Source organism: Argopecten irradians, chromosome 3 (assembly GCF_041381155.1).
Source record: "Argopecten irradians isolate NY chromosome 3, Ai_NY, whole genome shotgun sequence".
Classification (NCBI taxonomy): domain Eukaryota; kingdom Metazoa; phylum Mollusca; class Bivalvia; order Pectinida; family Pectinidae; genus Argopecten; species Argopecten irradians.
In genome coordinates this window covers 52,104,306-52,122,395 of record NC_091136.1, presented here as the reverse complement: position 1 = coordinate 52,122,395, position 18,090 = coordinate 52,104,306, and the positions used below count along the sequence as shown (strand labels likewise).

At 37.0% G+C, this 18,090-nt stretch overlaps 1 protein-coding gene across 3 annotated transcripts in view; it reads right to left on the bottom strand.

The window, feature by feature from the left end:
- Positions 1-18,090, bottom strand: part of LOC138318992 (ALK tyrosine kinase receptor-like) — a 246,454-nt gene that overhangs the window by 176,268 nt on the left and 52,096 nt on the right. For all 3 annotated transcript variants that reach the window (XM_069261865.1, XM_069261866.1, XM_069261867.1), the window contains exon 5: positions 4,783-5,014. In XM_069261865.1, coding sequence (XP_069117966.1) covers positions 4,783-5,014 — 232 coding nt within the window. The remainder of the gene's footprint in view (positions 1-4,782; positions 5,015-18,090) is intronic.

The window sequence follows — 18,090 nt, the reverse complement described above, 5'->3', positions numbered from 1 at the left end:
TTGGTTGTATCTACCCACATAGCTTACCCTTGGTTGTATCTACCACATAGCTTACCCTTGGTTGTATCTACCACATAGCTTACCCTTGGTTGTATCTACTACATAGCTTACCCTTGGTTGTATCTACCCATACACCTGTTGTATCACCGCTTACCCTTGGTTGTATCTACCCACATAGCTTACCCTTGGTTAGTATCTACCCAACATAGCTTACCCTTGGTTGTATCTACCCGCATAGCTTACCCTTGGTTGTATCTACCCGCATAGCTTACCCTTGGTTGTATCTACCCGCATAGCTTACCCTTGGTTGTATCTACCCGCATAGCTTACCCTTGGTTGTATCTACCCACATAGCTTACCCTTGGTTGTATCTACCCGCATAGCTTACCCTTGGTTGTATCTACCCGCATAGCTTACCCTTGGTTGTATCTACCTACATAGCTTACCCTTTGGTTGTATCTACCTACATAGCTTCTACCCTTGGTTGTATCTACCTACATAGCTTACCCTTGGTTGTATCTACCCTAGCTACCGTTGTATCTACATAGCTTACCCTTGGTTGTATCTACCACATAGCTTACCCTTGGTTGTATCTACCCAAATAGCTTACCCTTGGTTGTATCTACCCACATAGCTTACCCCTTGGTTGTATCTACCTACATAGCTTACCCTTGGTTGTATCTACCTACATAGCTTACCCTTGGTTGTATCTACCCACATAGCTTACCCTTGGTTGTATCTACCGCACATAGCTTACCCTTGGTTGTATCTACCCCACATAGCTTACCCTTGGTTGTATCACCACATAGCTTACCCTTGGTTTATCTACCCCATAGCTTACCCTTGGTTGTATCTACCACATAGTTACCTTGCTTACTTACCTTGGTTGTATCTACCCGCATAGCTTACCCTTGGTTGTATCTACCCGCATAGCTTACCCTTGGTTATATCTACCCGCATAGCTTACCCTTGGTTATATCTACCCGCATAGCTTACCCTTGGTTGTATCTACCTACATAGCTTACCCTTGGTTGTATCTAACTACATAGCTTACCCTTGGTTGTATCTAACTACATAGCTTACCCTTGGTTGTATCTAACTACATAGCTTACCCTTGGTTGTATCTACCTACATAGCTTACCCTTGGTTGTATCTAACTACATAGCTTACCCTTGGTTGTATCTACCCATAGCTTACCCTTGGTTGTATCTACCATAGCTTACCCTTGGTTGTATCTACCCGCATAGCTTACCCTTGGTTATATCTACCCATAGCTTACCCTTGGTTGTATCTACCCGCATAGCTTACCCTTGGTTGTATCTACCCCATAGCTTACCCTTGGTTGTATCTACCTCTACCTTGTTTATCTACCCATAGCTTACCCTTGGTTATATCTACCCATACATAGCTTACCCTTGGTTGTATCTACCCGCATAGCTTACCCTTGGTTGTATCTACCCGCATAGCTTACCCTTGGTTGTATCTACCCGCATAGCTTACCCTTGGTTGTATCTACCCGCATAGCTTACCCTTGGTTGTATCTACCCGCATAGCTTACCCTTGGTTGTATCTACCCGCATAGCTTACCCTTGGTTGTATCTACCCACATAGCTTACCCTTGGTTGTATCTACCCACATAGCTTACCCTTGGTTGTATCTACCCGCATAGCTTACCCTTGGTTGTATCTACCCACATAGCTTACCCTTGGTTGTATCTACCGACATAGCTTACCCCTTGGTTGTATCTACCCACATAGCTTACCCTTGGTTGTATCTACCCACATAGCTTACCCTTGGTTGTATCTACCCACATAGCTTACCCTTGGTTGTATCTACCCACATAGCTTACCCTTTAGCTTACCCTTGGTTGTATCTACCAACATAGCTTACCCTTGGTTGTATCTACCCACATAGCTTACCCTTGGTTGTATCTACCCACATAGCTTACCCTTGGTTGTATCTACCCACATAGCTTACCCTTGGTTGTATCTACCCACATAGCTTACCCTTGGTTGTATCTACCCTTTAGCTTACCCTTGGTTGTATCTACCCACATAGCTTACCCTTGGTAGTTGTCTTACCCTTGGGTTGTATCTACCCTACATAGCTTACCCTTGGTTGTATCTACCAACATAGCTTACCCTTGGTTGTATCTACCCACATAGCTTACCCCTTGGTTGTATCTACCCAAATAGCTTACCCCTTGGTTGTATCTACCCACATAGCTTACCCTTGGTTGTATCTACCCGCATAGCTTACCCTTTGGTTGTATCTACTTACACAGCTTACCCTTGGTTGTATCTACCAATCGATAGCTTACCCTTGGTTGTATCTACCCACATAGCTTACCCCTTTTGGTTGTATCTACCCACATAGCTTACCCTTGGTTGTATCTACCCACATAGCTTACCCTTGGTTGTATCTACCAACATAGCTTACCCCTTGGTTGTATCTACCCACATAGCTTACCCTTGGTTGTATCTACCCACATAGCTTACCCTTGGTTGTATCTACCCACATAGCTTACCCTTGGTTGTATCTACCCACATAGCTTACCCTTGGTTGTATCTACCCACATAGCTTACCCTTGGTTGTATCTACCCGCATAGCTTACCCTTGGTTGTATCTACCCACATAGCTTACCCTTGGTTGTATCTACCCACATAGCTTACCCTTGGTTGTATCTACCTACATAGCTTACCCTTGGTTGTATCTACCTACATAGCTTACCCTTGGTTGTATCTACCCACATAGCTTACCCCTTGGTTGTATCTACCCAAATAGCCTACCCCTTGGTTGTATCTACCCACATAGCTTACCTCTTGGTTGTATCTACCCGCATAGCTTACCCTTGGTTGTATCTACCCGCATAGCTTACCCTTGGTTGTATCTACCTACATAGCTTACCCCTTGGTTGTATCTACCTACATAGCTTACCCTTGGTTGTATCTACCTACATAGCTTACCCTTGGTTGTATCTACCCACATAGCTTACCCTTGGTTGTATCTACCCACATAGCTTACCCTTGGTTGTATCTACCTACATAGCTTACCCTTGGTTGTATCTACTTACATAGCTTACCCCTTGGTTGTATCTACCTACATAGCTTACCCCTTGGTTGTATCTACCAACATAGCTTACCCTTGGTTGTATCTACCAACATAGCTTACCCTTGGTTGTATCTACCTACATAGCTTACCCTTGGTTGTATCTACCCACATAGCTTACCCTTGGTTGTATCTACCCACATAGCTTACCCTTGGTTGTATCTACCTACATAGCTTACCCTTGGTTGTATCTACCCACATAGCTTACCCTTGGTTGTATCTACCCACATAGCTTACCCTTGGTTGTATCTACCCAAATAGCCTACCCCTTGGTTGTATCTACCCGCATAGCTTACCCTTGGTTGTATCTACCCACATAGCTTACCCTTGGTTATATCTACCAACATAGCTTACCTCTTGGTTGTATCTACCCGCATAGCTTACCCTTGATTGTATCTACCTTCACAGCTTACCCTTGGTTGTATCTACCCACATAGCTTACCCTTGGTTGTATCTACCCACATAGCTTACCCTTGGTTGTATCTACCCGCATTGCTTACCCCATGGTTGTATCTACCAACATAGCTTACCCCTTGGTTGTATCTACCAAAATAGCCTTCCCCTTTGTTGTATCTACCCACATAGCTTACCTCTTGGTTATATCTACCCGCATAACTTACCCTTGGTTGTATCTACTTACATAGCTTACCCTTGGTTGTATCTACCTACATAGCTTACCCTTTGGTTGTATCTACCTACATAGCTTACCCTTGGTTGTATCTACCAACATAGCTTACCCTTGGTTGTATCTACCCGCATAGCTTACCCCATGGTTGTATCTACCAACATAGCTTACCCCTTGGTTGTATCTACCCAAATAGCCTACCCCTTGGTTGTATCTACCCACATAGCTTACCCCTTGGTTGTATCTACCCACATAGCTTACCTCTTGGTTGTATCTACCCGCATAGCTTACCCTTGGTTGTATCTACCTACATAGCTTACCCTTGGTTGTATCTACCTACATAGCTTACCCTTGGTTGTATCTACCTACATAGCTTACCCTTGGTTGTATCTACCTACATAGCTTACCCTTGGTTGTATCTACCTACATAGCTTACCCTTGGTTGTATCTACCAACATAGCTTACCCTTGGTTGTATCTACCTACATAGCTTACCCTTGGTTGTATCTACCCACATAGCTTACCCTTGGTTGTATCTACCTACATAGCTTACCCTTGGTTGTATCTACCTACATAGCTTACCCTTGGTTGTATCTACCTACATAGCTTACCCCTTGGTTGTATCTACCAACATAGCTTACCCTTGGTTGTATCTACCTACATAGCTTACCCTTGGTTGTATCTACCTACATAGCTTACCCCTTGGTTGTATCTACCTACATAGCTTACCCTTGGTTGTATCTACCTACATAGCTTACCCTTGTTTGTATCTACCTACATAGCTTACCCTTGGTTGTATCTACCTACATAACTTACCCTTGGTTGTATCTACCTACATAGCTTACCCCTTGGTTGTATCTACCAACATAGCTTACCCTTGGTTGTATCTACCTACATAGCTTACCCTTGTTTGTATCTACCTACATAGCTTACCCTTGGTTGTATCTACCTACATAACTTACCCTTGGTTGTATCTACCTACATAGCTTACTCCTTGGTTGTATCTACCTAAATAGCTTACCCTTGGTTGTATCTACCTATATAACTTACCCCTTGGTTGAAGATGAGTTGAACGTGTGTATATGTCGAGTTCTGGTCTGTGTACACATGGACATGGTAAGGGTACACTCACTACCATACAGTATAGTGTAGAAGGATGCCATGAGTCTCTGTTTGGTCCCTGCTTTATACCAAACACTCTGGATAACACCTTTAATCTTCTCATCTGGTACCTCAGAATGGCTAGTCCTCGAGTCAGTACTTGATAATAATGCAAATGTATCTAAAAAGATAGAAAATAGATAGCCATATTAAGGTAATAGTATGTTATTATATCACAAAGTCACCTATATAGGTCTTTTCCCCTCCATCTTCATGTTCATTATGCTAATTAAATAATACAATACCAACTAATCCATAGGCAATAGAATTAGTATGTGATGCACACAAAATATATGCTTAGTAAATTTCAGTAAAATGAGAAGCATTCAAGGATTCAACAAGAGAACAAGTTGGTGATTCAATAAGTCCAAGAGATCAATAAAATTTCAATCTTGTTAGAACTTTAGTGATATAAAGCAATTAGTTGTTCTCAAAAGGATTTGATTCTTTTCTCATTAAGTGTTGTAATATGCAATATAAACAGTGATTTCTTTACACCCACTGCGTCAAAATCTTCATTGGCAATTGAACTGACAGAACTTCCCTAATGAAAACAAAAACATGTCAATATCAAGACTATGGTATTGACTCTTGAACATCCATTCTTACATAGAAATTTCTCCAAATTACTGATCAACTCAGTGGTATTTCATGGTCAACCTTTACAGTTATGAAATGCATAAAGGTTTTTGCAACAAATTTCATTGCTTTAATTTCGCACTTTTCTGCCAAATGACTTAATCATGTCAATAATTAATTTTAAAAAATTACTTGTTTGAAACAATTTAGCAGCAATTTATTTTTAACAATTTTCTTCTGCCCGCAAAATATTATTATTTGAAAATTAACCACAAAAGAAAACAAGAGGCCCATGGGCCTGAACAGTCATCTGAATACTCGCACAGTACAACATAGTCGTTTAAAGATTTTAGACATTTTGACCCCTGTGATCTTGAATGAAGATCAAGGTCGTTTTTTTAAAAACAAAAATGGTAGCCCTTCATCCCAGCATGTCACAGGCCCAATATCAGGTCTCTAGGCCTCTTAGTTATTCACAAAAAGTTATTTCAAGATTTTAGCCTATTTGACCCCTGTGACCTTTGATGAAGATCAAGGTCATTCATTTGAACAACCTTGATAGCCTTCATCCCAGGATGCTATAGGCCTAATATCAGTACCCTGGGCCTTTTGGTTCTTGAGAAAAGTCGTTAAAAGATTTTAGCTTTTTTTATCCCTGTGACCTTGAATGAATGGCGCACGGCGCACGGCGCACGGCACACGACGACGGACGGTGCATGATGGCAATAGGTCATCCTGACCTTCGTGTCAGATGACCTAATAAGAAATTACTAATGTATTAGTAAATGTATATCAGATTGTAAATGCAATTTAGTCTAAAAGCTGGTTCAAGAGAACTGGAAATCCTGTCAAAAAAAAAATGAGATTTTCTTGTTTATTGTAACAATAGCCTTAACTTTAGCCTTTTGCATAAGGAAACCAACAATCACAAACACGTAGCTCCTTTGGTAGGGAAGATAAGAACATATGAGCCGAGGATATTTGTGTTATCTCAGAGAACCTTCTGTGCTGATGACACTGCCATTGCTGCTGATGGCCTGGAGTCTGACATAGTGTTACCTATCAACATTTAGAACTAATGTCATATATATTTATGTATGACAAAAGAAAATATTGCTCTCTAACGTTGATCCTGTGTATGTAATGATAGACCTGATTGAGTCTCAGTAATTTTTCATTCCTATAATTAGCTTTATCATAATGTAGATAATATATCAAATTCTCAAAATTCATCAAAATTCCGAGTTTTTCACTATGTTAGGATTGATTAAAATAGAAATTCTATAAATCTACTAAAATCCACCATAATCCACTAAAATTCAGGCTTTTTAGCAACAAAAATACAGAACTGTTTTAAATATATTTCTTAATATCTGCCAATATATTCTGACTGATGAAAAGAAAACTTGACAAAATTCACCTTCAATTTAACTTGAAACACAAAATAATTAATCTTTTAAACTACTTGTATAAGGCAAGACATGTTTGTGTCTTTGTTAAATCAGTAATAAGATATACACTGGAGTTATCATACTTGTCATTCACTTTTTATTTTATATCAGTAATAAGATATACACTGGAGTTATCATACTGGTCATTCACTTTTTATTTTATATCAGTAATAAGATATACACTGGAGTTATCATACTTGTCATTCACTTTTTATTTTATATCAGTAATAAGATATACACTGGAGTTATCATACTTGTCATTCACTTTTTATTTTATATCAGTAAGTAATAAGATATACACTGGAGTTATCATACTTGTCATACACTTTTTATTTTATATCAGTAATAAGATATACACTGGAGTTATCATACTGGTCATTCACTTTTTATTTTATATCAGTAATAAGATATACACTGGTATATTATCATACTTGTCATTCACTTTTTATTTTTATATCAGTAATAAGATATACACTGGAGTTATCATACTTGTCATTCACTTTTTATTTTATATCAGTAATAAGATATACACTGGAGTTATCATACTTGTCATTCACTTTTTATTTTATATCAGTAATAAGATACACTGGAGTTATAACTGTCACATTTTCGGAGTTATCATACTGTCATCACTTTTTATTTTATATCAGTAATAAGATATACACTGGAGTTATCATACTTGTCATTCACTTTTTATTTTATATCAGTAATAAGATATACACACTGGAGTTATCATACTTGTCATTCGCTTTTTATTCTATTATATCAGTAATAAGATATACACTGGAGTTATCATACTTGTCATACACTTTTTATTTTATATCAGTAATAAGATATACACTGGAGTTATCATACTTGTCATTCACTTTTTATTTTATATCAGTAATAAGATATACACTGGAGTTATCATACTTGTCATACACTTTTTATTTTATATCAGTAATAAGATATACACTGGAGTTATCATACTTGTCATTCACTTTTTATTTTATATCAGTAATAAGATATACACTGGAGTTATCATACTTGTCATACACTTTTTATTTTATATCAGTAATAAGATATACACTGGAGTTATCATACTTGTCATTCACTTTTTATTTTATATCAGTAATAAGATATACACTGGAGTTATCATACTGGTCATTCACTTTTTATTTTATATCAGTAATAAGATATACACTGGAGTTATATCATACCGGTCATTCACTTTTTATTTTATATCAGTAATAAGATATACACTGGAGCTATCATACTTGTCATTCACTTTTTATTTTATATCAGTAATAAGATATACACTGGAGTTATCATACTTGTCATTCACTTTTTATTTTATATCAGTAATAAGATATACACTGGAGTTATCATACTGGTCATTCACTTTTTATTTTATATCAGTAATAAGATATACACTGGAGTTATCATACTGTTCATATGCTTTTTATTTTATATCAGTAATAAGATATACACTGGAGTTATCATACTTGTCATTCACTTTTTATTTTATATCAGTAATAAGATATACACTGGAGTTATCATACTTGTCATTCACTTTTTATTTTATATCAGTAATAAGATATACACTGGAGTTATCATACTTGTCATACACTTTTTATTTTATATCAGTAATAAGATATACACTGGAGTTATCATACTGGTCATTCACTTTTTATTTTATATCAGTAATAAGATATACACTGGAGTTATCATACTTGTCATTCACTTTTTATTTTATATCAGTAATAAGATATACACTGGAGTTATCATACTTGTCATACACTTTTTATTTTATATCAGTAATAAGATATACACTGGAGTTATCATACTTGTCATTCACTTTTTATTTTATATCAGTAATAAGATATACACTGGAGTTATCATACTTGTCATTCACCTTTTTATTTTTATATCAGTAATAAGATATACACTGGAGTTATCATACTTGTCATTCACTTTTTATTTTATATCAGTAATAAGATATACACTGGAGTTATCATACTTGTCATTCACTTTTTATTTTATATCAGTAATAAGATATACACTGGAGTTATCATACTTGTCATTCACTTTTTATTTTATATCAGTAATAAGATATACACTGGAGTTATCATACTTGTCATTCACTTTTTATTTTATATCAGTAATAAGATATACACTGGAGTTATCATACTTGTCATACACTTTTTATTTTATATCAGTAATAAGATATACACTGGAGTTATCATACTTGTCATTCGCTTTTTATTTTATATCAGTAATAAGATATACACTGGAGTTATCATACTTGTCATTCACTTTTTATTTTAAAAAGCGAAAAATCCCCCATGAATAACAAATCCCTTGCAACTAAAAACACCATTACAGTATTACGATATCAAAATATCATTACTTCTTGTTCAATGATGTTGTTTTGTTAGCTACGGGTTTGTTGACAAGGTACAGCAAATTGGATGGAAGTTGTTAAATCAACATTCATGAGAAGCTACATTAAAGTCTCTGTAAAAATGTTAAAACTGTTGCTTTAATAATCTCAGCCCAGAATCTATCCAGCAAACACATCATTATGAACAATTAATTTTCACAAAGGCATTAAATCGTGTAATTATCCAGCCATAATATTAGGATAGGATTGTGGTTGTATCAATAACAATTACAAACATCCAGGTTACCGACATCACCATTATTGATCTTCAGTGTTTTACAGGAAAATGTTGACTCATCTGAGATAACAACTAAGACTTTTAGCAGGTATTTATCTCATAATAGCTGTCTTCAATGTTCTATAAGCATTTGTTACAGGTACTGCCTGCAGAATGGTGGTTTTACTCCAGGCACTCTGGCTTTCCTCCAACTTCTAGCTTTATAACCTTGGCATTTCCTTATATGACTATGACACTGTTAATAGGAAATCATGAACCAAATTTAAAACCCTTAGATAAAGAACAAAGCAGAGGAAACCTCATTTTGTTGTTCAACATTTAGAATCATCCCACCATTCAGACATCAATTGTGACACCTTAAAAATGTCATAAAACAAGAGGCCCAGAGGGCCTGTATCGCTCACCTGGTTTTTTTTTAGTAATTATCACAAAGACTGACAATCATTAGAAAAATTAGCAAAATTGACTCCCAAAGTTTAATTTTGAATCACAACCTTAAAATGATGCTATTGATACCATACAAATATGCTATCCAATACATAGGTTCAGAGACAAAGTAATATATATGAAAATAGTAGCCTAATTGACCTTTTGACCCCGCATCTACTGCCGTCTAAGGCCCCGGGGATCAGCCCTATCATTTGTACAATTTCATATTCCAACCCTGTAAGGATGCTACCATTGCATTATGAGTTCTCTTCCATGCTTAGGTGCAGAGAAGAAGTCGTTTATATGGAAATAGCTAAATTGACCCCTTTTGACCCCACCCTTCAGGCCCCCGGGGGGTCAGCCCCTTCATTTGCAAAATTTTGAATCCAAACCCTTTAAGGATGTAACCATTGCATTATGAGCGTAATCCCATGTTAAGTTGCAGAGAAGAAGTCATTAATATGGAAATTGACCACTTTTGACCACGCCCCTCAGGCCCCCCCGGGGGGTCAGTCCTATCATTTGCACAATTTGGAATACCCACCCTATAAGGATGCTACCATTGCATTATGGGTGCTATCCCATGCTTAGTTGCAGACAAGAAGTCATTTATATGGAAAAAGCCAAATCGACCCCTTTGACCCCACCCTTCAGGCCCCCGGGGGGTCAGCCCCATCATTTGTACAATTTTGAATCCCCACCCTATAACGATTCTACCATTGCATTATGAGTGCTGTCTCATGCTTGGTTTCAGAGAAGAAGTCGTTTATATGGAAATAGCCAAATTGACCCCTTTTGACCCCGCCCCTCAGGCCCCCCGGGGGTCAGCCCCATCATTTGTACAATTTTTAATCCCCACCCTATAACGATACTACCATTGCATTATGAGTGCTATCTCATGCTTGGTTTCAGAGAAGAAGTCGTTTATATGGAAATAGCCAAATTGACCCCTTTTGACCCCGCCCCTCAGGCCCCCGGGGGGTCAGCCCCATCATTTGTACAATTTTGAATCCCCACCCTATAAGGATGCTACCATTGCATTATGGGTGCTATCCCATGTTTGGTTTCAGAGAAGAAGTTGTTTATATGGAAATAGCCAAATTGACCCCTTTTGACCCCGCCCCTCAGGCCCCCGGGGGTCAGCCCCTTTTTTTTTTTACAATTTTGAATCCCCACCCTATAAGGATGCTACCATTGCATTATGGGTGCTATCCCATGCTTGGTTTCAGAGAAGAAGTCGTTTATATGGAAATAGCCAAATTGACCCCTTTTGACCCCGCCCCTCAGGCCCCCGGGGGGTCAGCCCCATCATTTGTACAATTTTGAATCCCCACCCTATAAGGATGCTACCATTGCATTATGGGTGCTATCCCATGCTTGGTTCCAGAGAAGAAGTTGTTTATATGGAAATAGCCAAATTGACCCCTTTTGGCCCCGCCCCTCAGGCCCCTGGGGGGTCTGCCCCATCATTTGTACAATTTTGAATCCCCACCCTATAAGGATGCTACCATTGCATTATGGGTGCTATCCCATGCTTGGTTTCAGAGAAGAAGTTGTTTATATGGAAATAGTCAAATTGACCCCTTTTGGCCCCGCCCCTCAGCCCCCTGGGGGGGTCAGCCTCATCATTTGTACAATTTTTAGTTAGTAGCCCATAAGGATGCTACCAGTCAAATTTTGTTGAAATCCGACCAGCGGTTATGGAGAAGAAGTCGATTGTTGACGGACGACGGACGACGGACGGACGACGGACGACGGACGACGGACGCCGGACGCTGCGGTATCCCATAAGCTCACCTCGGTCCTTCGGACCAGGTGAGCTAAAAAACCAATATCATGTTTAGCATTAAGGACAACACTTAAGTGACAAGGACACCTTAATATATCTCAATGGAACACACTAACAACAGCCCTCTCCTTATCATCTTTTACTTTATGATTACGAGTATGTCTAAAATATGCCAAGTCTCAAACTAATTAGACATATAATCAGGAAGTAGAGTATTTTGTTCTTTTTTTTTAAATTTAACATTCAACGCATAGGTCGTTTTAGGAAAAAATGAATTTGTCAATTTCAATTTCAACACATTTTATTTTAACAGAAAATGGATAGAACCATATATATTAATGCCTTAATTAGTTCTCTTGAATGTGATATGTCAGCTCAGGAGATAAAAATTGATCATCTAAGATTCACTTGAAAGGAAACACATTTGATTCCTGGTTCAATATCCTAAGAGATCTTTCCACACACACAACGACATTCCTGATAACTTGTTCCAATCCTTATAACAGCACAAATGTCATTGAAAATCAGGAACCATAAGGAATACCAGCTTGTGACTTTCTCCAGACATTGGCAGACATTGTCCACACCAGACAATGTATTCACTTCCTTTCAGGAACTTTTTTCATCAGAAGTTTTTATTTGCTAACTGTGCATGCAATAACTGAATTATTTAGGTCTTGTGGCTATAGTACCCTGAAGTAGGCAGCAGTATGAATAACATTAAACAAAGGTAAACATTTTCTTGTCTACAGTAGTTGGTGATGTCTAGTTGTTTGCTGCTGGTCAGATTCAAAGCTTCAACCTTGAACAAGGTGCCACAATAATAGTGGCAATATCCCCTGCACCCCTCAGTGGTATATGCATTGTGATGTAGAACCTATCTATGGTTCATGGTTGCCTTTCTACATAGAGATTGGTGTTGTCCTAGATCAGATTATAATATTTCTATAGTAAAATGGGAGGACCCCAATAGCAAAAGGCACAGCGAATTAAGGCATCTGATATACAGAAAGTTCTAAGGAGCAAAGCTGAGCGGTTTTGGAGTCATAGTCCAAAAAAGCATGTTGGTCGCACGCACAGACAGAGCCCAATTCAATATCCACTTGCAGGAGACCACTACGTTAGAAATTATGTTTCTTTGTGAATGGTCACCATGATACAACTTTGACCTTGAGACAAGAATTCCACGGAAGTGAATGTGTCGCCTGCACAGCATAAAATATTTACAGTTGAAAATATTGTTAATAACCAGCTTGTTTGGTTGAAATCGGACAATAAATACCAAAGTTGTCAAGTGGAAACCATGTTTCGATTATTTCAAAGTCCTGTAACTCTTGCAAATATTGACAGTTTTTGACCATATAAGATTGCATTGATATAAAGCAACACAACAAATTTGGTTGAAATCAGACAATAAATCCTAAAGTTATCGAGCGGAAACCATGGATATACATGTATCTCGATCATCGAGAAAATAAGAGATGCAACTCCTGAGCCAGGTACTAAATGGTATATTTTAGGTTCATCTGGTGCTGCTGGTTACTGACATGTTTCGGCCTTAAAGGCAGGCCGTCATCAGGGCACAGCTTACATGGTTTACAAATAGAACAGTATGACAATAGAGGTCATGTGATAATAACAATGGATATATCTGTTTTGACAATTTTCAAGTCCCGTAACTCTTGCAAATATTGACGGATTTTGACCATAATCAAACTCATCCTAGATCTCATTGAGATATAAAACATTTTATGAAATTTGGTTGAAATTGGACAATAAAAATTTAAAGGGACATGAACCTTTTATAATTTGTTCTGTATGCTTAGATATGGTTTTCAGATGTTTATTGAATATTTTATTACAATGATTGGTTATCTAAAACGACAGAAAAACATGGGGGAATACCTAGCTCAAAAATAATAAAAATAGACCATCATATTCTATTTTTGGAACACAAAACGAAAGCTGGCCAAGGTTATAATGAACAGCAAACTTGCTGACATGACAAGGAATATAAGTTTTCCACATTTTAAGATTATTTTCTAATTTACGATGGTTGACAAATGAAGTTTAAGCCATATTTGTTATAAAACAATTTGTATTTAGCGTAAGAATGATAAGTCAAAAGTCAAACGAGACTTTTCATTCGACAGGGCACTGCGAAGGGAGGTTCCTGACTTATTGCACATATGTACATCACGTAAGTATAAAGTGGGGAGTTGCTCCCGTTTCTTGCATTTCAGTGATCCATTTATATTTACCTACTTTCCCATTCGCACACGTTACTGACTCTTGACGTACACTGTTTTCTATCGGAATTTGTTTGTGTTCGCTTCACCCACGTTTTTGACCCACCATTTTGTTTACATATGCAGTGCATTGTGGGAGGTCACTAAAGTTCAACACTACTATACTATCGTTACAAAATTCGACCGGGCCGGTTCAAAATACAGAAAGAAGGAATTTCCATTATAATCATTTTATTTGACACATTTGCACAAGAATTGATATATATTACAAGTAAGGTATCTGACACGTCTTAAATAGGTATTTTACTCAAATTCACATGGTTTATTTAGGTTCATGTCCCTTTAAGTTATCAAGCGGAAACCATGGATTTTTCTGTTTTGATGATTTTAAAAGTCTGGTTACTCTTGCAAATATTGACGGATTTTGACCATTATTGAACTTATCCAAGATCTCATTGATATAAAACAATTTATAAAATTTGGTTGAAATTGGACGATAAATGGAAACCAGGTAACCTGGTTGACAAGTCCCCTAACTTTTGCAAATATTGACCGATTTTGACAATTATCGAACTCATCTGACATTTCATTAATATAAAGCTAGTTGAAATCGGACAATAAATACTTAAGTTATCGCACAGAAACTGTTTCCCGGACCCCGACGCCGACACTGATGATGCCGACGCCGGCGATGTGGATGGCGACGCCGACATAGTGATACCTAATTATATATAAGTGTCGCCCTTGCGTTGCTGGCGACACAAAAATAAGATAATAGATATTATGATTCTGAAATTGGTAACTTATTACAACTTTGACCTTGCCTAAGGTTAGATAATAAATCAATATGCTACTTTGATACTATGGTAACCTTGATACAACCTTTAATTACCATGAATAGATTTTACATTAAATATTTCATGACTATAAGACTGACAAAAGTTTTAAAGTGAAGAACATTTTATCGTGATATTTCACAGCTTAAGGCTTGAAGGAACTGCGGGGACAATTTAGTGCAGTAAGCTGTGACTTTACAAAGCAAACAGATCCTAGAATAATGGTAAAAGATATAGCGTGAGGTTTGCCTTGTGAAGTATGCTGTAACAAAGCTAATTACAAGATAAATATGTCAACAAATCTTGTTAACATCATACAAAGGCCAGCTCAGGGAACAAGCCCATGACAATATAAACATTAGTGACAATTGAGACAAGGGCACTGACATTAATTATCAATTTATCGAGATTTCAGCCCTCAGAGCAAAGAAAATCATAAGTGAAGTGTGATGAATGTCTAACAGCAATCGCTAATCCTATCCCAATTGATAATATTATTTGTAACTGTATGTGATCGGCCTATTATAACACAAGAAGCACTCATCCTTTTAACGACTGGCTATAAGTGGCTTAGTGTCTGCTTTAAGTAATCAACAGGGTATTAGAAACCGTTGGAAGATGAGACAGTAATGGGGAAATACCCTTATGATTAAAATCATGGTGCAAGACATCTTAATTAAGGCAATATTTCTCTCTGTGCATCGACCAGCCAATGGTTGTCTCACAGAGGGTGGCCTTTGTACACTGTATGTAGAATACTGATGGAGAACGGCAGTACATCAGACAAACTGTTCCTGAGACTGACAGGAAACCATGACAATAAAGTCTGTTTGTGTCACAGTGGCTGAATACAGACTTCCTTAGGAATAAAACAAATGGCAATCTCGTAGAAACAAATGGTTCGGGTCATAATTGTTGAAAATTACCTGAAACTTTAATGCAAGCAATAACACACAACAAAAGCATCTTATGAAATCAAATCAATTGTATTCCATTAGATTTAGACAAAATCTAATAACAAAAAGATTTGGGTTTTGCACTCGGATCATCAAGATTTGACTTCAAGTTTGTAATTTCAATTCAATTTTGAATGAAATGCAATACCAAATCATGTGTAAGATCAAAACTGTTATGAACTTGACTTATATTTTAACTGCCTAGTAGTAATTTTCACATTAGGTCAACTCTATATATACCGTATTTTCCCTATTAAGAGCGCCTCCTCTAATAAGGGCGCCCTCACGTTTTTTGCTGAAAAAAATCAACAAATTTCATACAATTTTTGTGCCAGATTGTGACGATTTGTCTTTGCAGACGCTAATAAAATACTGTTTCACATTAATCTGATGCTTAACAGATATCCGACCAGCTTGTATAAGCACTAAATCTATTGCATTGGACATCTTTGCCAAGGGTTTACACATAGAAACAGTGAGAACACAATGTTCAAAATAAAACATGTCACTTGAATGCCCCACACACATGTATATTTACACTTGCTAGGCTTGATCACTATACGTAAGTACTAGCCGATTTTGTTTACCATAACTGCATGGTAACATTGAACTTTGAACTTGCGTATGAAAATATTCTATGCAACATAAAGGGGCTACTTTTTTAAAAAGAAACACATGGCTTTGTTTACATTTTGACGTAACATTACGTGTATATTGCTGTTTTTCATAGAATTTGGGGAAAATGTAAACAATACATATATGTTTTATATTTATATATGATACAAACATTTTTAAAATTAACAATTGTATAAAGAAAAGGGAAAAATATCCTGACCGCGGCGACGTGCAGCGCTTTCATTTTTGTTAAAAATGATGGATGTCAAATGTAAACATTACCTCTGTGTCTGTGTCCTACGAACGAGTCTTTTGGGTTGACGGGCGTGAGACCCACTGACAGAGATGGGTCAGTTATAAACATATTCTCTTGTCTTTGTTCTTTGAGAAATTAATCATGTGTATTATAAAACATGCACCGCTTGTAATCCACGTGTTGACAGTCACACGTCACCACAAATACATTGTATCCATCGAACACAAGTGAAGTTGTTTCATCTATAGATGGCGATGGATCTAAGCGTAGATTATATAATCACATGGCTCCGAAGGATGTAATATCGTCAAGTCAGACGACAATCTCAAACAAATTTAGCTACTTGAACATCGGTGTTTTGACAACTTCGGAAAACTCCAGTGTGTAAGCGTGCGTCAGCCTCGCCTCGCTTCACAATAACGGTCACCGAGTTCACACATGTGGCCGAGTACAAATACTTTATGTTATTACGCTATATATTGACTTTTAGCAAAATTGAATACCTATTTAAAGTTCTGATATGATTAAATAAAATTATCACTGAAATTTACTCTGTTTGTCATGTTCATTTTACATTAAAATATTGAACTTTTTTTCGTCGCGGATGAATAATTCTATCCTACGTGAAGAGTCATCATTCGCTGTTCAATTGAGTAAGCTCCTCCCACTTTTGACCGACTTTTATTGAATAATTACGTCACTTTCAAATGACGATTTTATTACATAAAATATAAAAGAAAAGTCTTGTGAGTGTAAATATAGGGATTGGATTTCGTTTTTATGTTAACCATGCTTTTATGGAGCAATTCCTCTAAGAATATATTCAATATGGGGCCCGTGCCCGGCGCCCTCATTAGGGAAAATTTGGTATACAATTGTATATGGGTCAACTCTAAAATCACCCATATCATTATCATCATGGACCTAAACTTTGATGTCACTGAGAAGAACAAGCCAAATTTGTTGTCAAAATATATTTATGTATCTACATGTGCATTACAAACCTTAGTTAACTTCCTGTGGAGATAAGGTCAAAGTCACCCTTGATTATGAAAAATAAGGTTCCAATATATATAGTAAGTTTAAAGCAAGTTTTTTTATCTTAATAAATTGCAAATTAATTGACAATATATTTCTATTATCTCCATCTTGAAAAAGGTCAACTGAGACTAAATGGTTTCTTGGTGATCTGCTTAATTAGGCATGGACAATTTTAGGGAAAAGAACAAAAACATCAGTAAGACAAAAAGAAGTTTAAATAGTTCCTAATATAGAGTTGTAGAACGAGAGTTTAACCATGCAGAATTTATAACACAAACAGATGGTTTTTTAAAGTTCAGTGCTACTTCACTTCTGACATTTCTAAGGATCCTAAAA